We start from the raw sequence: 25,768 nt of genomic DNA, 5'->3' as shown, positions 1-25,768 counted from the left end.
AGCGTGTTTGTATGTGGGGTAATGCATGCCTGCTTCTACATACACAGAGGTAGACCTCTCTGACTCAGTTGCTATGGTGTTGGTAAATAACACTTTGAAAAATGGAACCATATTTAAATGTACTATACACTGGAAAAAAATAATTATTTAGAGATAATCACTGCTTAATTTATCTGCCTGATCTGCTTGGATTTTCATAATTTAGATATTCTCAAAGCAAAACACAGCTATATAAGCAGGATGGTCATAGGCATGGGGGTGGGTAGAGGTGGTGATGGTTAAAGCACACACACACACACATACACACACACACAATGCTAAGAGACCATAATTTCTTCAGGCAGTACTTTACTGCTGGAAAAATTAAAAAGTGTACCAGTTTTCTCACAGATATGTATCCATTTCTTCATGTGAACTAGGTCTTTGACTGTCATTTCCTTCCCAATGAAGTAAAGTATACTCACAACGGTTGCCCAATTCTTGATGAAGACACAGTGAAGCTTAGACTTTACAGGTAAGCAGCACAGGAGCATTGTTCATTCCTTAGCAGATAACCGCTCTGTGTACTTCTTTTTCTTTGGATAGGTATTATCATGATGGGAGTTACTAGATTTCAAACTAGTAATTCGCAGTAGGAACTGGAGACCTGTGTGGGTGAGGCAAGAATTGTAGCAACCTTCCAGTTACTTTTATTTATATCATCTTCCTTGGGGCATTTTTGTGGCAAATTATTAGCCCTCTCCTGTTTCCCTTTAGAGTTCTTGTACAGGTATCTCTGGTCATTCAATTCCCCACTTATGATAAAAAATGGAGATTATAAACTACAAACTTTTAATGAGAATTAGGAGGAAAATATATTCCAAAAGTAAATGAAATTATTCTTTATGATTATCAACTGCTTATTTATTAGAAGTGCAATATCTTCTATTTTTCAACATATTATATTTTAAAAAGGTTCAAAAAATCAATTATAGAGTTGGACAAAGTGACCATATGACCCAGCAGTTCTACTCCTAAATATACATATATACATAAGAGAAATAAAAGATATGTTTACACAAAAATTTATACACAAATGTTTACTGCAGCATGTTTCATAAATGCCCAAAAGTTGAAACAATCTAACTGATGCATGTGTAAACATGATGTGGTATATCCATACAATGGAATATTATTCAGCCATAAAAAGGAATGGAGTACTGATACATGCTACAATAAGGATGAACCTTGAAAACATTATGCTAAATGAAAGAAGTCTGACACAAAAGGTCACATATTGTATAATTTCATTTATATGATATGCCTAGAAAAGGCAAATCCAGAAAGACAAAGTGGATTAGCAGTTGCCAGCTGTTGAGGGAGGGGTGAATGGGGAGTGAATGCTCATGGGTGTGGATTTTTATGGGGGAGGTCATAAAAATGTTCTGGAATTAGGGAGCCTTATGGTTGCATAACCTTATGAATATACTAGAAACCACTGAGTTATAAACTTTAAAAAGGTAAATTTTAGGGTATGTGAATTATATCTAAATAAAAAGTTAATTTAAAATTACATAGCACAGGGAGATCAGCTCGGTGCTTTGTGACCACCTAGAGGGGTGGGATAGGGAGGGTGGGAGGGAGACTTAAGAGGGAGGGGATATGGGGATATATGTATACGTATAGCTGATTCACTTTGTTATAGAGCAGAAACTAACACACCATTGTAAAGCAATTATACTCCAATAAAGATGTTAAAAAATATATAAGCTCATGGTTATGGTATTGCTCACTTCATAGAAGCAACTGAGAATTCAGTGTAGGTAGAGTAGGCCTATATAGTTTTTTACTTGGTTTTTGTTGCTTTTAAGAGTATTTGGCTAAAATACGACATCATGAATTTCCCTTAAGTACTAGACTAATATGAGTCTAGAGTTTTGTAGCACAGTGAATCATCCTATAAACACTTATGATCATCTACTATAGGTTAGGCCCATGCTAGACATAGGAAACAAAAACATGAGGAGACATAGACTGGTTCTCATGGTCTCATGCAAAAGATGGGTCGCTAACTGTGATTCAGAATGACAAGTGCCGAAAGAGAGGGGTGAACCAAATGCTGTGCTCAGGAAATGCGATGGCACCAAAGGATTCCTTAGGAAGCTATGCAATCAGTATACAAGGCTGTTTGATTTTCCTAAGACTTTAAAGTTAAAAAACAAATTAGCTTCAAAGAGCTTGCTGGGAAGGGCTGGAAAAGCTAATGAATTCTAGCTGTTCCTACTTCTTTCTTCCTTGAGTTTCTAAGGGATGGGGAGGGTAGAGGAGCACACATGAAGGGCAGAGTTAGAGGACCTGTCAATTTCCCTGGTCTTGAGGATTTAAAATAGAATGATCAGAGGAGGTGGAGGCAGAAAATCAGAGAGCATGTTTACTTTATTACCCTCTTACCTCGTCTCTAGCCTTTTAGGCAAGCTACTTGACCTCCCTGTGCCTCAGTTTCCTTATCTGTAAAATGGGATTAACACCACTTATGATAGATTCCTGTGAAGACTGAATGATATACTCTTCGTAAAGAGTTTAGTGTCTGCCCGGGCCATCATGAAAGCACATCAGTTAGGAGCTGCATTATCGATACACACCCATCACCCATTAATTTTCTCCCTTCAGTAGAGAATGACAACCCATATCTGCTAGTCTCTGTAAGTATCCAGAAAACATAGTCGCTAAGGGAATGAAGGGAATGGAGGTAACAATCACTGAATACCCTTTATACGCCAAGCGCTGAGCAGAGCACCCCAACTAGACTGTAAGTGACTCTTCATGTAGTGGCATTTCTGAAGAGCAAAAAGGCCTTGATGCTTCAGAAAGCCCTCACCCCCTCACCCCTGAATTAAAAGTCAATCCATGAATTATACATGCTGGATACTCTTAAATTGCACACATGCTAGAGATGGGACTCTGAGCTCATAGCAGTCATTAAATACCAGCATCGATGATGGATTTGAGAGAAGGTGTTAAAAGAAGGGTCATTGGAAAGGGAAGTAACAGAAAAAGGAGTTGACACCAAGGTAAGGAGAAGAAGGGAAAAGAAGAGAGAGGTTGGGAGTAGAGTATAAAATAAAATCCAAGCTCTACCTGATACACTGATTGTGTGAAAGCCAATCTTTAAGCTTCCGGCCAAGTTAGTACACAATATCAGAAGTACCTGGGCACCAATAATATTAGCCTTTGCTCTGTTCTGTCCACAGATTGACTGAGACAGACACCTTCACGGAAACCTTTATCCTGCGGGTCTATCTCCTGGAACCAGACTGTAACATCATCCGTATGAGTGACAATGTACTGGAGGTGTCTGAATTCTATGGCTTGTCCCGGGCCATTGATAAAAACCTGCTCAGATTTGATTATGAGAGGACGGCTAGTCTGGAGTGTACAGTCAGGCTGGACCCTGTGGGAACTCGGCTGCCAGCCCATGGCCAGCTGGTTCTGGTGGAGCCCCGGCCGGAAGAACCTCGTGGAGATCAGCCACACAGTTTTTTCCCTGAGTCTCGTATGATATGTTTTAATACTTATCTGGATGTTACTAAAACTGACAGATCTGTAAATGGTCATCTTCTACCATGACAAAGAGTTTTACTTAATATAATTTGTAGCTGGTTGAAAAATGTTAGTGGTTAAGAGTGCAGACTTTGGAATTGGAAAAACCCGGGCTTGAAAACTGCCTCTGCTGTTTATACCCTGTGTGCTTTTAGGCGAGTTATTTAACCTGTCTAAGTCTCTGTAAAACGGGCAAGGATAGTGGCTGTTCCATAGGGTTGTATAAAGATGGGAGTGAATGAGATCACACACACACACACACAAAGCGCTTAACACAGTGTCTGGCTCATAGCAAGTGCTCAGTAACTGTCAGCTGTTATTATTAATAGTAGGTAGCAGTGGCAGTGGTAGCAAAAGTAGTTGGTGAATTTACTAAGTATTACTAGACTTGGAGCAGGTTTGAGGTAGAGCTGGTGGGCAGCAGCCATGGTTTAAATCAGGAAGGGTTAATGGATAACGTTCTTTCTGTTATTCATTTAATTATCACATTTTGGGCACCTCCTAGATGCATAATAGTGTTCTAGGCACTGTGGGAAGACCAAAAAATATAAGGGAAAATCATAATCACAGTAATACCTTGAATTTGGACAGAAATTTATAGCTGAAAACATGCACAATAAGTCATCTCATTTAGTCTTCACAGCCTTCTGGGTAGGAAGTAGGATACCCATTTTGTACATCAGGGAAATGTGCAAAAGGCCACTAGAAAAATAAGTGGCCTGTGAGTATCATATACTGTGCAGGAGTGAAAAATGCAGTCAGACAGAGACAAAAGACTATGTACTGGAGAGATGACTGTGGTTTTCAGTGGGAGACAGCAGGTTGGTTCAGGTGATCAATGAATATTTGAATAAGAAAGGTTTAGTAAAAAGATAAAGTTGACTTGAAAAGGTTTGCAGGATTTGAGTGTGTGGCAAGCAGTATGGGGAGTGAATTTCAGTGAGTAGAATATTCTAGCAGAGATGGCATGATGGTACCATGGAAGTGGATGCTGTAAAGGAAAACCAGAGCAGGACAGTGGAAGGCCTACAGTGAGCCTATTAGTCAGAGATGGTCCAGCACCAGAAAATGCATTTTATATATTTTTTCTCTGGGTCACTTTTGGTGGTTAAGAAAACCTGATTGGACAATTGGTCAACTGTTCTTTTCAGTAAAGACAATGACAGGTTTTCAAGAAAATGACAACCTACTCAGTGAATGATTGGAGGGTACACGTGAGTAGTCTTTGGGCAGTGAGAGGGAATAAGTACCCATGGGAGGGAGGATTGGTTTTTAAACTGTACAATCATTAATGTACAAGTGACTCTCTTAATTCACTGCTGTACATTCTAGAACTGGGAACAGAACTGAAGTGTCCAGGTGGCAGATGTCCCCTGGGACTGAAGAAGATAGGAAGTCTCAAAGTGAGCTGTGAGGAGTTCTTGCTGTCGGGGCTTCGATATCAACATCTGAGTCCTCCTTCTCCGCACATTGATTACATCTCCATCCGACTGGACCTCACAGATAGCAGGAGTAAAATCATATACAAGGTAGAGTCTGTGGGGTTATGTGTCTGTGTCCCCAGCTGATCCACAGCAAGAAAGCCAGTTCCACGGGGGCGCTCGTGCTGGTTCCTGTATGGTTGTGGGTAGAACAGCTTAGCGAACTGCAGACTTGTTCTGCCAGTAAGTGCTTGGAACAGTAGCTTTTGTATATAATATCAGTACATAGTTTCCCTTCTCTGGCTCTCTTGTAACTCTATCATCACTAAAGCAACTTAGAAAGGACCTGGGTCAGGTTACATGCTAACTTTCTTCTCCTGTTCCCTTCAGTATTCTTCAGCTTCCCATTTCTGCGTTTGTAACTCCCACTCTTTGATGCTTCATTTAATCCTTTATTAGAACCTCTTTTCATCTGTTAGAGGAAGTCAGAGGGTCCACACACCCACTCTTCAAGGCCACAGGAATCTGGGAGAGAGGGGGAGCTCAGTCCCACTTTTAAGGCTGTAGCAGATGATATCATTTTCACTCTTTCAGACTTTGAGATGGAGGACTGGGTTGTCAAGGAGACAGCCCCCCAAGGGCTTCCTGCATCTTCCAGTCCCTTTTACATTCTCCTGCCCTTTCTTTCCTTTGATCTCTTCCCATTGAAATGATGACAGAAAGTGAAATCAGCCTAGATGAGAGATTTGACATGCTATTCTCTTAATTCTTGTATGCTGTAATGTGTTTATTTGGGAAGCTGGGGTGACTGTGTGCCTGCTGAAACAGCTCAGATTTTGTGCTGATTTAAGATGATCTGAGATGACATTTGTGGAAGACCTCCGTCTTTCACAGGCTGACTTCTCACTAGGATTTCTCCTAACAGACCCAGTCAAATATTGAACATTATTACCACAGGAATGAATAAAACACGGAATGATAAGGAAATGAGTAAACAGGATTATAGAATTTTGTAATTGAGATTTGGAAAAACTGTGAGGTAGTCTGGTCAAACGGATCAGGTAAATCACTTGGGGAGCTTTGAAAGAATAGATTTGAGTCTAACATTAACAGTTAAGAGCATGACTTTGGGCCCAGGTTGCCTGGGTTCAAATGTTAACTCGCTGTGTGACTTTGTACTTTATGCCTCATTTTAAAAATCTTAAAATGGGCATAGTGGGGCTACCCTGGTGGCACAGTGGTTGAGAATCTGCCTGCTAATGCAGGGGACACGGGTTCGAGCCCTGGTCTGGGAAGATCCCACATGCCGTGGAGCAACTAGATCCGTGAGCCACAACTACTGAGCCTGCGCGTCTGGAGCCTGTGCTCCGCAACAAGAGAGGCCGCGATAGTGAGAGGCCCGCGCACCGCAATGAAGAGTGGCCCCCGCTTGCCGCAACTAGAGAAAGCCCTCGCACAGAAACGAAGACCCAACACAGCCAAAAATAAGTAATTAATTAATTAATTAATTAATTAATTAATGGTGCTAATAATTTAAAAAAAATTGGGCACAGTAGTACTTACTTCTTATCGAGAGGATTAAATGAGATAATGCTTACAAAGCACTTGACACAAAGTTGGACACGTAGTAACCTCTATACATATTTTGCTAGTGAAAAAACTGATCATCAGCCAGGTTTGGAAATAATTGGCTTAGCCCAAGCCCCTTATTTTTTAGTGGTAGCCAGAGAAATCGCGAACCTTGACTATACATGCCTGGCTGAGTCAAGACTAAACTCTACGTCTCTTAACGACTGGTACGTGTCTTCTGTTTGTTTTGACGTGAAACTCCTTTCTCTTTTAATGCTTTTTTATATCTCTAAAAAAAAATTAGAGCCATTTTTCTTCCTCATTGATTTTTCTTCTTTTTCCTCTGTATATTGATATAGGGTTTTGTTTATGTTTTCAGATCAGTTTTATTAGGAGTTTCCCCTTTAAAATGACCTTCCTGTGTTATTTAGAATTAACCTATTCCGTAGTCAATTTGGCATGTCACAAACAGATATAAAAGTAATATGCTCAACAGCAGAGGATATTTTTTAAAAAGCCCAGAAAGGAAAATAAGAAAACAAAACTAGGGGTATTTCTACCATTTATATATATATATACACACTTACACACACATACACAAACACACACAGAGTGAGTGGGGAGGCATACACACCAGAGTTAGTTTGTTTATGGAACTGAATTTATACTATATTTGAAGTTTTAAAATTTATTTATTTATTTATTTATGGTTGTGTTGGGTCTTCGTTTCTGTGCGAGGGCTTTCTCTAGTTGCGGCAAGTGGGGGCCACTCTTCATCGCAGTGCGCGAGCCTCTCACTGTCACACCCTCTCTTATTGCGGAGCACAGGCTCCAGACGCGCAGGCTCAGTAATCGTGGCTCACGGGCCCAGTTGCTCCGCGGCATGTGGGATCTTCCCAGACCAGGGCTCGAACCCGTGTCCCCTGCATTGGCAGGCAGATTCTCAACCACTGCGCCACCAGGGAAGCCCTATATTTGAAGTTTTGTGTCTTGTTATTTTACTATTTTTATGCTGGTATAGTCCATCCTCATCAAGTGACTAAATGACTGTTCACCCGTAATTTCTTATAGATTTTAAAACATTTTCCTGTTTATATTTGCCTTTTTATTCTGCCTGAAATGAATTTTATCGTATTGTGAAACACAGAACAGTTTTTTCCAAGTAGCCAAAATTTTCAACTCTATTTGTTGAATAATGGACATGTTTCCCATTGATTTTAGATGAGTCTTCTATTGTAGAGAAAGATATTATGTGTCTATTTCAAGGCTAGCTCTTTTGTTCCTTAGATTTGCCTACCTATTGTGCCAGTACCATATTATTCTAAATATAAAAGGTCTATAATAGACTTTAACATTTTACAGGCAAGTCCTTCCTCATAGCGATGAGTCCTTCCTCTTCAAAATTTTCTTTTCCATTCTCACCTATTCTTAGTTCTAGATAAATAATTAAATATTGATGTTAGTGTTTTTAAAAAGCCCCTAAATATTTTTATCAGGATTGGATTAAAACTATAAATTATTTTGGGAAGAATTGGAATATTGGAACATTTACCATATTGAGTTGTCTCATCCAGACAAAAGTTATCTAACTTCATCGAGGCAAATGATATTTGATATGTTTCTGTAAAGTTTGTAGTTTTCTTCATGTCAGTTGTGCACACTTAAGTCCAGTCCTAGGCAATTTGTTTTTGTAAAACTATTATGACTAGTCTTCTTTTCCTCCACTATTTCTTCTCATTGGTTACCGATGATAGATAAGAGAGCTATTACTTGGACTAATCTTCTTTTGTCTGGCTTCTTTCTTGAATTCAGTTATTCTAAAACATTTTCAATTCTTTGGGCTTTTAAAGACCATAATTACATCTTTCACTAATGATGATAATTTTTTCCTTTCTTTTTCTACTCTTTTCTCCACTGGTTTGGCCAGAATAGTATTAGATATAGTGATGCTATATGAGAATCTTAGTCTTGTACATTTTATCACTGTCAACTGCCCACACTGTCCTTTTTAATGTTTCTTGCCTTGAATTCATCTCTCTTTGAAATTCTTATGGTTACAACTGCAAACTTTACATGATAAGTTAGGATCATCCTTTTACTTTTAATCTTTGTATATAATTTTAAGTGCCTCTCTGGTAAGGCAGATATAATTGGATATTTAAATTTCAGAATATTTGTCTTGAACAAGAGAATATAGACTATATTTCTGTAATAATGGATATCTGGGTTTTTTTCTATCATCTTGTTTTCTGCTTTCTTGCTAGTTAAAAGAAATTATCTTGCACTCTAGTTTATATTTTCTTAGCCTTTATCTTTACTTATTTGAAAAATCTTTATCCCGCTTTAAAATTTATTTCTAAATTTAAAAAATTCTTTAACCTATATTTTTAACATTTAAAGTAAAAAATGAAGTCTTTTGCCTCCTTCCTTTATATTATGAGGATTGATCCTATTTATCCTTTCTCACTGCAATTACTCACCAGCAGGCTTGGTTAATATAATCTGCAACTTTAGTTCCAGTTTATCATTTTTATACCTTATGATTGCTTGCATCATCTTTTATTTCAAGTACACTCTTTTGATATTTGTATCCATTTTGTTAGTATGTTTCAAATAACATTTATTTAGGCTTAACTCTAGGTTTAATTGGTCTTATTGTTCGGCACCAGTCCTTTCATACTGTAATTTCCCCATTCTTGTTTAAATTATAAATCTTCAAATGTTTTTCAATGGCTTGTGAAGACTAAATAGTGTAAACTCTGTGCTGTCTCAGCATATCACTCCTTTGTCTTTATAAACCACGCAGTGAGAAGGGGGTGGGGTTGTCTTTTTCTGTTTCTCTCTCTTTTTGAGCCTTGCTGGCTAGTTTCTGAACTTCCAGGCTAGGGGGTGGGTGGTTTGGAGAAGTTTGGAGAGAGAGGTCTTATTTGACCAGGCACTGATGGAATATGACTTCATGCTCTCTGAGTCTGGCAGATGTTTCAAGCTGCTTCTTAGTCTCGGGGCAATTTCATGGTTCCTCTGGAGATCCCCCATTGCGAAGGTCTCTCATCTTGGGAGAGTACATTTCTAGCCTTATTGGTCAATTGCAATTCCCCCCGACGCTCCTAGGATATGATTTCCACTTCCAGGTTCTTTCTGCTCAGATTCTTTGGCTTCTCACAGATGCACCCTAAGGGTCAGGGTCCAGGATGACCCTAGAGCAACCCTCTGTCCCACTTGCTCCACATCTGAGAGCACTCGTATATTCCTTCCTGCCGCAAACAAGGACTAGAGACTGATCCCAGCACAGATACCATTATTCTTCTGCCTCTGGCCTCTGGCTTCCTCAGGTATGAGCCCAGCATTAGCTCTCTGTGTGCTCCACCAGTAAAAGACACGTATTTAGGCTGGCGTGAAGGAAATTTGTGTTAAATATCATACTATTTACCCTGATTTTATAGCATCATTTATATTGTTTCCCCCTTCATCTTTTCTTTCTCCTTCAAAAGTCAGAGAGTGTGTGGTTACCCGTCTATATCAGAGCTGGCATCCCTAATCAGATTCCAAGGGCTGCATTCATGGCCATGTTTATTCTGGAAGTGGATCAGTTCATCCTGACCTCTTTGACTACATCAGTTCTGGACTGTGAAGAGGATGAGACCCCCAAACCCTTGCTGGTGTTCAACATTACTAAAGCCCCACTTCAAGGCTATGTGACTCACCTGTGGGATCACACCAGACCGGTGTCCTCCTTCACCTGGAAAGATCTAAGTGACATGCAAATTGCCTATCAGCCACCAAACAGCAGCCATTCTGAGAGGAGACATTATGAGGTGAGAAGGAAGAGAGACAAAGCTGCTAGCCTATTTGGTATTCATAGAGTCATTGAAGAGGCTCCGCCAGTGGAGAACCCCTGCTTTGAGAGAGGCTCTCGTGGTCTGATGCTGGACTGACATAGTCTTCTGAGCAAATGCAGGGAAACATGTCTAGCATATTTGCTTATTTCGGGTTAAGAACTTCTTTCACAGAGAGGAAAAGTTAAAAATGCTGATAAACTAAGGAACAAGACCTACAGCCTGAAAAAGTGAGATTAGGTTGTCAAAAATGAGCTCAGGCAACAGAAGAAACCTGAATCAGTTTTGCCTCCATCTGTGGTGTATAGCCCAGAAATAATGGTATTTTATATTATAAATGGTCAATGTGTGGTTCATATGCAATTGTTCGTTTACAGGTGGAGTTGGAAGTATATGACTTCTTCTTTGAAAGGAGTGCACCTATTACAGTCCACATCTCCATCAGAACAGCAGACACAAATGCCCCGAGAGTGTCCTGGAACACAGGTGAAGTGCAATATAGGAGTCAAACAACATAGCCTTGAAGGGAAGACAAGAAAGTATATGGGTCAGGAAAAAAAGGTAGCTTTATTCCCATTTTACACATGAGGCAACTGAAACCAGACAGGTTAAGGGTATCAGATAGTTATTTTTTTGGTTTTGTTTTTCCTGCTGTCAGGGTGAGAAATTTAAATCCAGGATTCTTGTGTCCTGAAACTAAGTTCTTTCCTTTAGAGGAGATAAGCCAAAAGATCCCTTTCCACTGATTGAGGCCAAAAAAGTGACTATTTGTGATATTGAGCATAGTTGGACTGGGAGAGGAAAGGTCTCCAACTCAAAATTGTTCAGAAGGATCGAAGGAAGGCGTAGACTGTAATCCATTGTCTTATTGTTAAGTTGGGTTGCATGGAAATGAAAATGCATAAGTAAGAGTTTAAACTGCTTTTATTTTTTATTTTTTTAAATTGTGTAACTGACTTACAATTTTATATTAGTTTCAGGTGTACAACATAGTGATTCAATATTTTTATATATTATACTCCATTTAAAGTTATTATAAAGTATTGGCTGTATTCCCTAGGCTGTACAATATATTCTTGTATCTTATTTATTTTACCCATAGTAGTTTGTACCTCTTAATCCCCTCTCCCTATCTTGCCCCTCCCCACTTCCCTTTCCCCACTGGTAACCCATAGTTCTGTATATCTCTGAGTTTGTTTCTGTTTTTTCATATTCATTTATTTTTTAGACTCCACATATAAGTGATAACATTGAGTATTTGTCTCTCTCTGACTTATTTCACTAAGCATAATATGCTCTTAAGTCCATCCACGTTGTGGCAAAGGTCAGAATCTCATTCTTTATTATGGCTGAGTAATATTCCATTATATATATAAACCACATCTTCTTTACCCATTCATCTGTTAACGGACACTTGGGTTGCTTTCATATTGTGGCTATTGTAAATAATGCTGCTATGAACACTAGAGTGCATCTATCTTTTCCAATTAGCATTTTTGTTTTATTCAGGTATACCCAAGTAGTGTAATTGCTGGGTCACATGGCAATTTTATTTTTAGCGTTTTGAGAAACCTCCGTACTGTTTTCCTTGGTGGCTGCACCAATTTACATTCCCACCAGCAGTGTACGAGTGTTCTCTTTTCACCACATCCTTGCCAACATTTGTTATTTGCATTGTTTTTGATGATAGACATTCTGACAGGTGTGAAGTGATATATCATTGGGGTTTTGATATGCATTTCTCTGATGACTAGCAATGTTGAGCATCTTTTCATGTGCCTGATTGCCATCTGTATGTCTTCTTGGGAAAAATGTTAATTCAGGTCTTCTGACCATTTTTTTTTTTAAACATCTTTATTGGAATATAATTGCTTTACAATGGTGTCTTAGTTTCTGCTTTATAACAAAGTGAATCAGTTATACATATACATATATCCCCATATCTCTTCCCTCTTGAGTCTTCCTCCCACCCTCCCTATCCCACTCCTCTAGGTGGTCACAAAGCACCGGGCTGATCTCCCTGTGCTATGTGGCTTCTTCCCACTAGCTATCTATTTTATATTTGGTAGTGTATATATGTCCATGCCACTCTCTCACTTTATCCCACCTTACCCTTCCCCCTCCCCATATCCTCAAGTCCATTCTCTAGTAGGTCTGTGTCTTTATTCCCATCTTGCCCCTAGGTTCTTCATGACCTTTTTTTTTTTTCTTAGATTCCATATATATGCGTTAGCATACGGTATTTGTTTTTCTCCTTCTGACTTACTTCACTCTGTATGACAGACTCTAGATCCATCCACCTCACTACAAATAACTCAATTTTGTTTCTTTTTATGGCTGAGTAATATTCCATTGTATATATGTGCCACATCTTCTCTATCCATTCATCTGTTGATGGACACTTAGGTTGCTTCCATGTCCTGGCTATTGTAAATAGAGCTGCAATGAACATTTTGGTACATGACTCTTTTTGAATTATGGTTTTCTCAGGGTATATGCCCAGTAGTGGGATTGCTGGGTCATACGATAGTTCTATTTTTAATTTTTTAAGGAACCTCCATACTGTTCTCCATAGTGGCTGTATCAATTTACATTCCCACCAACAGTGCAAGAGGGTTCCCTTTTCTCCACAACCTCTCCAGCATTTATTGTTGGTAGATATTTTGATGATGGCCATTCTAACCAGTGTGAGATGATATCTCATTGTAGTTTTCATTTGCATTTCTCTAATGATTAATGATGTTGAGCATTCTTTCATGTGTTTGTTGGCAATCTGTATATCTTCTTTGGAGAAATGTCTATTTAGGTCTTCTGCCCATTTTTGGATTGGGTTCTTTGTTTTCTTGATATTGAGCTGCATGAGCTGCTTGTAAATCTTGGAGATTAATCCTTTGTCAGTTGCTTCATTTGCAAATATTTTCTCCCATCCTGAGGGTTGTCTTTTCGTCTTTTTTATGGATTCCTTTCCTGTGCAAAAGCTTTTAAGTTTCATTAGGTCCCATTTGTTTATTTTTGTTTTTATTTCCATTTCTCTAGGAGGTGGGTCAAAAAGGATCTTGCTGTGATTTATGTCATAGAGTGTTCTGCCTATGTTTTCCTCTAAGAGTTTCATAGTGTCTGGCCTTACATTTAGGTCTTTAATCCATTTTGAGTTTATTTTTGTGTATGGTGTTAGGGAGTGTTCTAATTTCATTCTTTTACATGTAGCTGTCCAGTTTTCCCAGCACCACTTATTGAAGAGGCTGGCTTTTCTCCACTGTATATTCTTGCCTCCTTTATCAAAGATAAGGTGACCATATGTGCGTGGGTTTATCTTTGGGCTTTCTATCCTGTTCCATTGATCTATATTTCTATTTTTGTGCCAGTACCATACTTTCTTGATTACTGTAGCTTTGTAGTATAGTCTGAAGTCAGGGAGCCTGATTCTTCCAGCTCCGTTTTTCTTTCTCAAGATTGCTTTGGCTATTCGGGGTCTTTTGTGTTTCCATACAAATTGTGAAATTTTTTGTTCTAGTTCTGTGAAAAATGCCAGTGGTAGTTTGATAGGGATTACAAGGAATCTGTAGATTGCTTTCGGTAGTATAGTCATTTTCACAATGTTGATTCTTCCAATCTAAGAACATGGTATATCTCTCCATCTGTTGGTATCATCTTTAATTTCTTTCATCAGTGTCTTATAGTTTTCTGCATACAGGTCTTTTGTCTCCTTAGGTAGGTTTATTCCTAGATATTTTATTCTTTTTGTTGCAGTGGTAAATGGGAGTGTTTTCTTAATTTCACTTTCAGATTTTTCATCATTAGCGTATAAGAATGCCAGAGATTTCTGTGCATTAATTTTGTATCCTGCTACTTTACCAGATTCATTGATTAGCTCTAGTAGTTTTCTGGTAGCATCTTTATGATTCTCTATGTATAGTATCGTGTCATCTGCAGTGAGAGCTTAACTTCTTCATTTCCGATTTGGATTCCTTTTATTTCTTTTTCTTCTCTGATTGCTGTGGCTAAAACTTCCAAAACTATGTTGAATAGTAATGGTGAGAGTGGGCAACCTTGTCTTGTTCCTGATCTTAGTGGAAATGGTTTAAGTTTTTCACCATTGAGGATGATGTTGGCTGTGGGTTTGTCATATAAGGCTTTTATTATGTTGAGGTAACTTCCTTCTATGCCTACTTTCTGGAGAGTTTTTATCATAAATGGGTGTTGAATTTTGTCAAAAGCTTTCTCTGCATCTATTGAGATGATCATATGGTTTTTCTCTGTCAGTTTGCTAATATGGTGTATCACATTGATTGATAGGCGTATATTGAAGAATCCTTGCATTCCTGGGATAAACCCCACTTGATCGTGGTGTATGATCCTTTTAATGTGCTGTTGGATTCTATATGCTAGTATTTTGTTGAGGATTTTTGCATCTATGTTCATCAGTGATATTGGCCTGTAGTTTTCTGTCTTTGTGACATCTTTGTCTGGTTTTGGTATCAGGGTGATGGTGGCCTCGTAGAATGAGTTTGGGAGTGTTCCTCCCTCTGCTATATTTTGGAAGAGTTTGAGAAGGATGGGTGTTAGCTCTTCTCTAAATGTTTGATAGAATTCACCTGTGGAGCCATCTGGCCCTGGGATTTTGTTTGTTGGAAGATTTTAAATCACAGTTTCAATTTCAGCACTTGTGATTGGTCTGTTTATATTTTCTGTTTCTTCCTCGTTCAGTCTCTGAAGGTTGTGAATTTCTAAGAATTTGTCCATTTCTTCCAGGTTGTCCATTTTATTGGCATATAGTTGCTTATAGTAATCTCTTATGATGCTTTGTATTTCTGCAGTGTCAGTTGTTACTTCTCCTTTTTGACTTCTAATTCTGTTGATTTGAGTCTTCTCCCTTTTTTTCTTGATGAGTCTGGCTAATGGTTTATCAATTTTGTTTATCTTCTCAAAGAACCAGCTTTTAGTTTTATTGATCTTTGCTATTGTTTCCTTCATTTCTTTTTCATTTATTTCTGATCTGATCTTTATGATTTCTTTCCTTTTGCTAACTTTGGGTTTTTTTGTTCTTCTTTCTCTAATTAGTTTAGGTGTAAGTTTAGGTTGTTTATTTGAGATGTCTCTTGTTTCTTAAGGTAGGATTGTATTGCTATAAACTTCCCTGTTAGAACTGCTTTTGCTGCACCCCATAGGTTTTGGGTCATCGTGTTTTCATTGTCCTTTGTTTCTAGGTATTTTTTGATTTGCTCTTTGATTTCTTCAGTGATCTCTTGGTTATTAAGTAGTGTATTGTTTAGCCTCCATGTGTTTGTATTTTTTTACAGATTTTTTCCTGTAATTGATATCTAGTCTCATTTCAATTTTCTTAAATTTACCAAGGCTTGATTTGTGACACAAGATTTGATCTATCCTGGAGAATGTTCCATGAGCACTTGAGAAAAATGTGTATTCTGTTGTTTTGGGATGGAATGTCCTATAGAAATCAATTAAGTCCATCTTGTTTAATGTATCATTTAAAGCTTGTGTTTCCTTATTTATTTTCATTTTGGATGATCTGTCCATTGGTGAAAGTGGGGTGTTAAAGTCCCCTACTATGATTGTGTTACTGTTAATTTCCCCTTTTATGGCTGTTAGTATTTGCCTTATGTATTTAGGTGCTCCTATGTTGGGTGCATAAATATTTACAATTGTTATACCTTCTTCTTGGATTGATCCCTTGATCATTATGTAGTTTCCTTGTTTAGTTCTTGTAATAGTCGTTGTTTTAAAGTCTATTTTGTCTGATATGAGAATTGCTACTCCAGCTTTCTTTTGATTTCCATTTGCGTGGAATATCTTTTTCCATCCCCTCACTTTCAGTGTGTATGTGTCCCTAAGTCTGAAGTGGGTCTTTTGTAGACAGCATATATATGGGTCTTGTTTGTATATCCATTCAGTCAGTCAATGTCTTTAGTTGGAGCATTTAATCCATTACATTTAAGGTAATTACCTATATGTATGTTCCTATTACCATTTTCTTAATTGTTTTGGGTTTGGTATTGTAGGTCTTTTCCTTCTCTTGTGTTTCCTGCCTAGAGAAGTTCCTTTAGCATTTGTTGTAAAGCTGGTTTGGTGGTGCTGAATTCTCTTAGCTTTTGCTTGTCTGTAAAGGTTTTAATTTCTCTGTCGAATCTGAATGAGCTCCTTGCTGGGTGGAGTAATCTTGGTTGTAGGTTTTCCCCCTTCATCACTTTAAATATGTCCTGCCACTTCCTTCTGGCTTGCAGAGTTTCTGCTGAAAGATCAGCTGTTAACCTTATGGGGATTCCCTTGTGTGTTATTTGTTGTTTTTCCCTTGCTGCTTTTAATATTTTTTCTTTGTATTCACTTTTTGATAGTTTGATTAGTATATGTCTGGGCGTGTTTCTCCTTGGATTTATCCTGTATGGGACTCTCTGTGCTTCCTGGACTTGATTAACTATTTCCTTTCCCATATTAGGGAAGTTTTCAGCTATAATCTCTTCAAATATTTTCTCAGTCTCTTTCTTTTTCTCTTCTTCTGGGACCCCTATATATAATTCAAATGTTGGTGCGTTTAATGTTGTCTCAGAGGTCTCTGAGACTGTCCTCAATTCTTTTCATTCTTTTTTCTTTATTCTGCTCTGCTGTAGTTATTTCCACTATTTTATCTTCCAGGTCATGTATCCGTTCTTCTGCCTCAGTTATTCTGCTATTGATCCCTTCTTGAGAATTTTTAATTTCATTTATTGTGTTGTTCATCGCTGTTTGTTTGCTCTTTAGTTCTTCTAGGTCCTTGTTAAACATTTCTTGTATTTTCTCCATTCTATTTCCAGGATTTTGGATCATCTTTACTATCATTATTCTGAATTCTTTTTCAGGTAGACTGCCTATTTCCTCTTCATTTGTTAGGTCTGGTGGGTTTTTACCTTGCTCCTTCATCTGCTGTGAGTTTCTCTGTCTTCTCATTTTGCTTAACTTAGTGTGTTTGGGGTCTCCTGTTCACAGGCTGCAGGTTCGTAGTTCCCGTTGTTTTTGGTGTCTGCCCACAGTAGCTAAGGTTGGTTCAGTGGGTTGTGTAGGCTTCCTGGTGGAGGTGACTAGTGCCTGTGTTCTGGTGGATGAGGCTGGATCTTGTCTTTCTGGTGGGCAGGTCCATGTCTGGTGGTGTGTTTTGGGGTGTCTGCTGCCTTTTTATGATTTTAGGCAGCCCCTCTGCTAATGGGTGTGGTTGTGTTCCTGTCTTGCTAGTTGTTGGGCATAGGCTGTCCAGCACTGTAGCTTGCTGGTCATTGAGTGGAGCTGGGTCTTGGCATTGAGATGGAGATCTCTGGGAGATTTTCGCCGTTTGGTATTATGTGGAGCTGGGAGGTCTCTTGTGGACCAATATCCTGAACTTGGCTCTCCCACCTCAGAGGCAGAGCTCTGACGACTGGCTGGAGCATCAAGAGCCTGTCATCCATATGGCTCAGAATAAAAGGGAGGAAAATAAAAGAAAGAAAGAAAAAAGAAGATAAAATAAAATAAAATAAAGTTATTAAAATAAAAAATTATTATTAAAAAAATTTTTTAAAGTAAAAAAAAACAAAAAAAGAAGGAAAGAAAGTAGATAGCAACCAAACCAAAAAACAAATCCACCAATGATAACAAGCGCTAAAAACTATACTAAAAAAAAAAAGAAACAGAAAAAACGGACAGACAGAACCCTAGGACAAATGGTAAACGCAAAGCTATACAGACAAAATCACACACAGAAGCATACACATACACACTCAGAAAAAGAGGAAAAGGGGAAAAAATATATATATCATTGCTCCCAAAGTCCACTTCCTCAATTTGGGATGATTCGTTGTCTATTCAGGTATTCCACAGATGCAGGTACATCAAGTTGACTGTGGAGATTTAATCCACTGCTCCTGAGGCTGCTGGGAGAAATTTCCCTTTCTTTTCTTTGTTCGCACAGCTCCTGGGGTTCAGCTTTGGATTTGGCACTGCCTCTGCGTGTAGGTCGCCTGAGGGCGTCTGTTGCTGCCCAGACAGGACGGGGTTAAAGGAGCAGCTGATTCAGGGGCTCTGGCTCACTCAGACCGGGGGGAGGGAGGAGTACGGAATGCGGGGCGAGCCTGCAGCAGCAGAGGGCAGCGTGACGTTGCGCCGGCCTGAGGCGCGCCATGCGTTCTCCCGGGGAAGTTGTCCCTGGATCATGGGAGCCTGGCAGTGGCAGGCTGCACAGGCTTCTGGGAGCGGAGGTGTGGAGAGTGACCTTTGCTTGCGCACAGGCTTCTTGGTGGCAGCAGCAGCAGCCTTAGGGTCTCATGCCCATCTGTGGGGTCCGCGCTGATAGCCGCGGCTCGTGCCCGTCTCTGGAGCTCCTTTAAGCAGCGCTCTTACTCCCCTCTCCTCGCGCACCAGGAAACAAAGAAGTAAGTAAAAGTCTCTTGCCTCTTTGGCAGGTCCAGACTTTTTCCGGGACTCCCTCCCGGCTAGCTGTGGCGCACTAGCCCCCTTCAGGCTGTGTTCACGCAGCCAACCCCAGTCCTCTCCCTGCATCCGACCTCCGAAGCCCGAGCCTCAGCTCCCAGCCCCCGCCCGCCCCGGCGGGTGAGCAGACAAGCCTCTCGGGCTGGTGAGTGCTGGTCGGCACCGATCCTCTGTGCGGGAATCTCTCCACTTTGCCCTCTTCACCCCTGTTGCTGCGCTCTCCTCCGTGGCTCCGAAGCCTCCCTCTCCGCCACCCCCGTCTCCGCCAGTGAAGGGGCTTCCTAGTGTGTGGAAACCTTTCATCCTTCATGGCTCCCTCCCACTGGTGCAGGTCCCGTCCCTATTCTTTGTCTCTGTTTTTCCTTTTTTCTTTTGCCCTACCCAGGTACATGGGGAGTTTCTTGCCTTTTGGGAGGTCTGAGGTCTTCTGCCAGCATTCAGTAGGTGTTCTCTAGGAGTTGTTCCACATGTAGATGTATTTCTGATGTATTTGTGGGGAGGAAGGTGATCTCCATGTCTTACTCTTCCGCCATCTTGAAGCTCCTCCTTCTGACCATTTTTAAATCAGATTGTTTGGTTTTCTGCTGTTGAGTTGTGTGAGCTGTTTATATATTTGGATATTCAGTAAGTTGTCTTTTCATTTTGTTGATGGTTTCCTTTCATGTGCAAAAGCTTTTAAGTTTGATTAGATACCGTTTGTTTATTTTTGCTTTTATATCTGTTGCCTTAGGAGACAGATCCAAAACAATATTGCTATGTTTTATGTCAAAGAGTGTTCTGCTATGTTTCCTTCTAGGAGCCTTATGGTTTCCAGTCTTACATTTAGGTCTTTAATCCCTTCTGAGTTAATTTTTGTATATGACATGAGAAAATGTTATAATTTCATTCTCTTATGTGTAGGGGCCTGGTTTACTGTAGGACTTTGCCTGAATTGAGCCAATGGTATAGGGAACTGTTACTGTTCCTTCAGTCTCTAGACTGACTTACTTTATAGACCCAGAGCCCTTAGAAAAGGAGGCAGGCACACCTGAGGAAGAAACTTCAGTAATATCACCAACACATAAGGGGACTCCCCTTCCCCAATGGGACCTGTAGACATTTCTCATGGTCACTGCACACTGAGACTAGGCAACTACCTCAAACTTCTAGGCATTATTGAACAGTGACTTTGCAACAACACTGGTACCTGGGGACACAGGATGCCATTGGAGCGGGAGTTCACGGAGTCTGAGTTTAGGAGATAAATGGATTTTTAACCAGGATATCTGTCAGTGGTCTCAGTGGAACCCTGATTATCACTAATGGTTTATTTTCTAGTTTCTGTGTGGTAGTTTAAATAGCGACCCTCAGCAGATAGTAGAATCCTCACTTTAGCTCCCAGACTCTTACAATAAAGGCTATTATGGTCTAAAAGACCAAAGGAAGCATGTGGTATTTCACTTGCCTAAAAAAATAATAAATCAAAAGCAATACTACATTCCTTGGGGGAACCACAGGTATTAGAACCACCACCAAAGATGTGAAAAGAGTGGTGTGTTCTTACCACATCCTCATTTTTTATTTTTTTATTTACTTACATTTCTTTTTTCAACAAAATTTATTGCAGTATAGTTGATTTACAATGTTGTGTTAGTTTCAGGTGTACAGCAAAATGATTCAGTTATACATATATTCATTCTTTTTCAGGTTCTTTTCTCATATAGGTTAACACATAATATTGAGAAGAGTTCCCTGTGCTATACAGTAGGTCCTTGTTGGTTATCTATCTTATATATAATAGTGTGTGTATGTTAATCCCAAGCTCCTTATTTAATCCTTCCCCCCTTGTTTCCCCTTTGGTAACCATAATTTTGTTTTCAATATCTGTAAGTCTGTTTCTGTTTTGTAAATAAGTTCATTTGTATCATTTTTAAAAATTATTTTCCACGTAAGTGATATCATATGATATTTGTCTTTCTCTGTGTGACTTACTTCACTTAGTATGATAATCTCTAGGTCCATCCATGTTGCTGCAAATGGCATCATTTCATTCTTTTTTCTGGCTGAGTAATATTCCATTGTATTTATGTACCACATCTTCTTTATCCATTGCTCTGTCAGTGGACATTTAGGTTACTTCCATGTCTTGGCTATTATAAGTAGTGTTGCAATGAACATTGGGGTGCATGTATCTTTTCAGATTATGGTTTTCTCTGGATATATGCCTAGGTGTGGGATTGCTGGATCATATGGTAGTTCTATTTTTAGTTTTTAAGGAACCTCCATACTGTTCTCCATAGTGGTTGTACCTATTTACGTTCCCACCAAGAGTGTAGGAGGGTTCCCTTTTCTCCACACCCTCTCCAGCATTTATTGTTTGTAGACTTTTTGATAACGGCCATTCTGACCAGTGTGAGGTGAGACCTCATTGTAGTTCTGATTTGCATTTCTCTAATAATTAGTGATGTTGAGGATCTTTTCATGTGCCTATTGGCCATCTTTATGTCTTCTTTGGAGAACTGTCTGTTTAGATCTTCCACACATTTTTTGATTGGGTTGTTTGTTTTTTTGACATAGAGCTATGTGAGCTATTTGTATATTTTGGAGATTAATCCCTTGTCAGTCGCATCATTTGCAAATATTTTCTCCCATTCTATGGGCTGTCTTTTCATTTTGTTGATTGTTTCCTTTGCTGTGCAGAAGCTTTTGAGTTTAATTAGGTCCCATTTGTTTTTGTTTTTATTTTCATTACTCTAGGAGGTGGATCAAAGAAGATATTGCTGTGATTTATGTCAAAGAGTTTTCTGCCTGTGTTTTCCCCTGAGAGTTTTATAGTGTCCGGCCTTACATTTAGGTCTTTGATCCATTTTGAGTTTATTTTTGTGTATGGTGTTAGAGAAAGTTCTAATTTCATTCTTTTACATATAGCTGTCCAGTTTTCCCAGCACCACTTCTTTTTTCCATTGTATATTCTTACCTCCTTTGTCATGGATTAATTGACCATAAGTGTGTGGGTTTATTTCTGGACTTCCTATTCTGTTCCATTGATCTATGTGTCTGTTTATTTGCCAGTATCATACTGTTTTGATTACTATAGCTTTGTAGTATAGTCTGAAGTCAGGGGGCATGATACCTCCAGCTTTGTTCTTTATTCTCAAGATTGCTTTGGCAATTCTGGGCCTTTTATGTTAATTTTAGGATAATTTGTTCTAGTTCTGTGAAAAATGTCATGGGTGTTTTGATAGAGATTACGTTAAATCTGTAGATTGCTTTGAGTAGTATGGACATTTTAACAATATTAATTTTTCCAGTTCATGAACATGGGATATCTTTCTATTTCTTTGTATCGTCTTCAATTTCTTTCAGCTTTCTGTAGTTTTCAGAGTACAGGTCTTTCACCTTCTTGGTTAAGTTTATTCCTAGATATCTTATTCTTTTTGATGCAGTTTTAAAAAGGATTGTCTTCTCTTTATGATTGTTATTATTAGCTTATAGAAAAGTAACAGATTTCTGTATATTAATCTTGTATCCTGCAACTTTACCGAGTTCACTTATTAGTTCTGATAGTTTTTTGGTGGAGACTTTAAGGTTTTCTGTATATAGTATCATGTCATCTGCAAATAGTGACAGTTTTACTCCTTCCCTTCCAGTTGGATGCGTTTTATTTCTTTTTCTTGTCTGAATGCTGTGGCTAGGACTTTCATTACTGTGTTAAATAGAAGTAAGGAGAGTGGGCATCCTAGTTTTGTTCCTGAGTTCAGCAAGAAGGCTTTCAGCTTTTTGCTGTTTAGTATGATGTTAGCTGTGGATGTGTCATAAATAGCCTTTATTATGTTGACATATGTTCCCTCTATACCAACTTTGATAAGAATTTTCGTCATGAAAATGTGTTGAATTTTATCAGATCATTTTTTTGCACTTATTGAGATGATCATGGGATTTTTATCCTTCCTTTTGTTAATGTGGTGTATCATATTGATTGATTTATGGATCTTGAACCATCCTCGCTTACCTGGAATAAATTCTACTTGATAATGTTGTATGATCCTTTTAAGATATTGTTGATTTGATTTTGCTAATATTTTGTTGAGGAATTTTGCCTCCATATTCGTCAGAGATATTGGCTGGTAATTTTGTCTAGTTTTGGTATCAGGTTAATGGTGGCCTTGTAGAGTTAATTTGGGAGAGTTCTCTCTGTTTCAATTTTTAAAAAACAGTTTGAGAAAGATAGGTATTAGCTGTTTTTTTATATATGTTTGGGAGAATTCCCCAGTGAAGCTGTCAATCCTGGGCTTTTGTTTGCTGGCAGTTTTTTTTTTATCATTAAAAAAAATTTTTTTTTTATTACTAATTCAGTTTCACTAATGGTGCACAGTCTGTTCAGATTGTCTATTTCTTCCTGATCCAGTCTTGGAAGAGTGTATGTGTCTAGAAATTTATCCTTTTCCTCTAGGTTGTCCAATTTGTTGGCATATAACTGTATTATTCTCTTATGATTTTTTCTCTGTGATATCGATTATTTCTCCTCTTTCATTTCTTACTTTGTTTATTTGAGTCCTCTCTATTTTTCTTGATGAACCTGGACACAGGCTTATTGTTTTTGTTTAACCTTTCAAAAAAACAGATCTTGGTTCCATTGATTTTTTTCTATTGGGTTTTTTTTGTCTCTGTTTTTATTTATTTCCTCTTTGATCTTTATAATTTTCTTCCTTCTGCTGACATTGGGCTTCCTTTGTTCTTCTCTTTCTAATTCCTTTAGGTAGTAGGGTAGGTTGTTTTTTAAGATTTTTCTTGTTTCTTAGGGTAGGCCTGTATTGCTATAAACTTCCCTCTTAGAACTGCTTTTTTGTGTTCCATAGATTTTGGAAAGTTGTCGGTTTGTTTGTTTTTGTTTCATTTCTCTCAAAGTATTTTCTGATTTCCTCTTTGATTTCTTCATTGACCCATTGGTTTTTTTTTTTAATTAATTTATTTATTTATTTATTTTTGGGTGTGTTGGATCTTCGTTTCTGTGTGAGGGCTTTCTCTAGTTGTGGCAAGCAGGGGCCACTCTTCATCGCGGTGCGCGGGCCTCTCACTGTCGTGGCCTCTTGTTGTGGAGCACAGGCTCCAGACACGCAGGCTCAGTAGTTGTGGCTCACGGGCCCATTTGCTCCGCAGCATGTGGGATCTTCCCAGACCCGGGCTTGAACCCGTGTCCCCTGCATTGGCAGGCAGATTCTCAACCACTGCGCCACCAGGGAAGACCCATTGGTTTTTTTAGTAGCATGTTTTTCAGTCTCCACTTGTTTGTGTTTTTCTCATTTTTCTTCCTGCAATTGATTTCTGGTCATACCATTGTAGTTGGAAAAATGCTTGATATCATTTCTATCCTCTTAAATGTTCTGAGACTTGTTTTGTAGCCTACCATGTGATCTACCCTGGAAAACATTCTCTGTACACTAGAAAAGAATGTGTATTCTGCTGTTTTTGGATGAAATATCCTGTAGGTATCTATTAAGTCCAACTGGTGTAAAGTGTCATTTAAGACTATTATTTCCTTGTTGACTTTATGTCTGGATGATCTGTCCATTGATGTAAGTGAGATGTTAAATTCCCCTAATATTATTGTATCATTGTCAATTTCTCTATTGATGTCTGTTAATATTTGCTTTATATACTTAGTTGCCCCTATATTAGGCATATTTGTTAGCAAATGTTATATCCTTTTCTTCTGTTTATCCCTTTATCATTATATAATGCCCATTTTGTCTTTTGGTAAGACTTTATTTCAAAGTCTATTTTGTCTGATATGGGTATGCCTGCCCCCTGCTTTCTTGTCATTTACATTTGCATGAAGTATCTTTCTTCCATCACCTCACTTTCAGTCTGTGTGCTTTTAGCTCTGAAGTGGACTGCTTGTAAGCAGCACATGGATGGATCTTGGGTTTTATTGTGTGTGGTTTTTTTTAATCCAATCAGCCATCCTATGTCTTTTCATTGAAACATTAAGTACACTGGCATTTAAAGTGATTATTGATAGGTATGTACTTATTGCCACTTTGTTACTTGTTTTCTGATTCTTTTTGTTGTTCCTCTCTGTTCTTTTCTTCTTCTTTTAGTTTCTTCCCTTGTGTTTGGTGATTTTCTTTAGTGGTATGCTTGTGTTCCTTTACTATATATTTGCTTTTACTAGTGGGATTTTTCCTTTCCTACAGATTCTTACTTCTTGTTGTAGCCTATTCTTTTCCACTTAGAGAAGAACCTTTAACACTTCTTTTAGAATTGGTTTAGTGTTGATGTACTCTTAGCTTTTGCTTATCTGAGAAGTTCTTTATCCACTTCTTCAATTCTGAGTGATAATCTTGCTGGATAGAATATCCTAGGTTGTAGGTTTTTCCCCTTTTAGCACTTTAAATATATCATGCCACTTCCTTTTGGCCTGCAAAATTTCTGCAGAAAAATCCATTTATAGTCTTATGGGGGTTCCCTTGTATGTGATTCTTTGTTTTTCTTCTGCTACCTTTAGAATTCTCTTTTATCTTTAACTTTTGCCATTTTAATTATGATATGTTTTAGTGTGGTTCTCTGATTTCATCTTGTTTGGGATGCTCTATGCTTCCTGTACCTGGATATCTGTTTTCTTCTTCAGGTTTGGGAAGTTTTCAGCTATAATTTCATCAAATAAGTTTTGACTCCTTTTTTTTTCTCTCTTCTCCTTCTAGGACCCGTGTAATGTGAATGTTATTATGTTTGATGTTGTTCCAATGGTCCCTTAAACTGTTTTCATTTTTTAAAATTTGTTTCTCTTTTTGCTGATCTGATTGGATGTTTTCCATGATTCTATCTTCCGGAACACTATGTGTTCCTCTGTATCACTTAGTCTGTTGTTAATTATTTCTAGTACGTTTTTCATTTCAGTTATTGTATATTCAGTTTTGACTGTTTTTT

At 38.5% G+C, this 25,768-nt stretch overlaps 1 protein-coding gene across 8 annotated transcripts in view; it reads left to right on the top strand.

Annotated features, from left to right (window-relative positions):
- The window catches only part of FREM1 (FRAS1 related extracellular matrix 1), a 197,453-nt gene that overhangs the window by 20,017 nt on the left and 151,668 nt on the right, over positions 1–25,768 (top strand). For all 8 annotated transcript variants that reach the window (XM_082467908.1, XM_082467911.1, XM_082467907.1 and 5 more), the window contains exons 3-7: positions 420–514; positions 3,231–3,532; positions 4,912–5,108; positions 10,061–10,384; positions 10,783–10,891. In XM_082467908.1, the coding sequence (XP_082324034.1) occupies positions 420–514; positions 3,231–3,532; positions 4,912–5,108; positions 10,061–10,384; positions 10,783–10,891 (1,027 nt within the window). The remainder of the gene's footprint in view (positions 1–419; positions 515–3,230; positions 3,533–4,911; positions 5,109–10,060; positions 10,385–10,782; positions 10,892–25,768) is intronic.

This window comes from Balaenoptera physalus (assembly GCF_965194825.1).
Source record: "Balaenoptera physalus genome assembly, chromosome: 7".
In the NCBI taxonomy this organism is placed as follows: domain Eukaryota; kingdom Metazoa; phylum Chordata; class Mammalia; order Artiodactyla; family Balaenopteridae; genus Balaenoptera; species Balaenoptera physalus.
The sequence above is the reverse complement of the archived record's forward strand: the minus strand, read 5'-3'. Positions and strand labels throughout refer to the sequence as shown.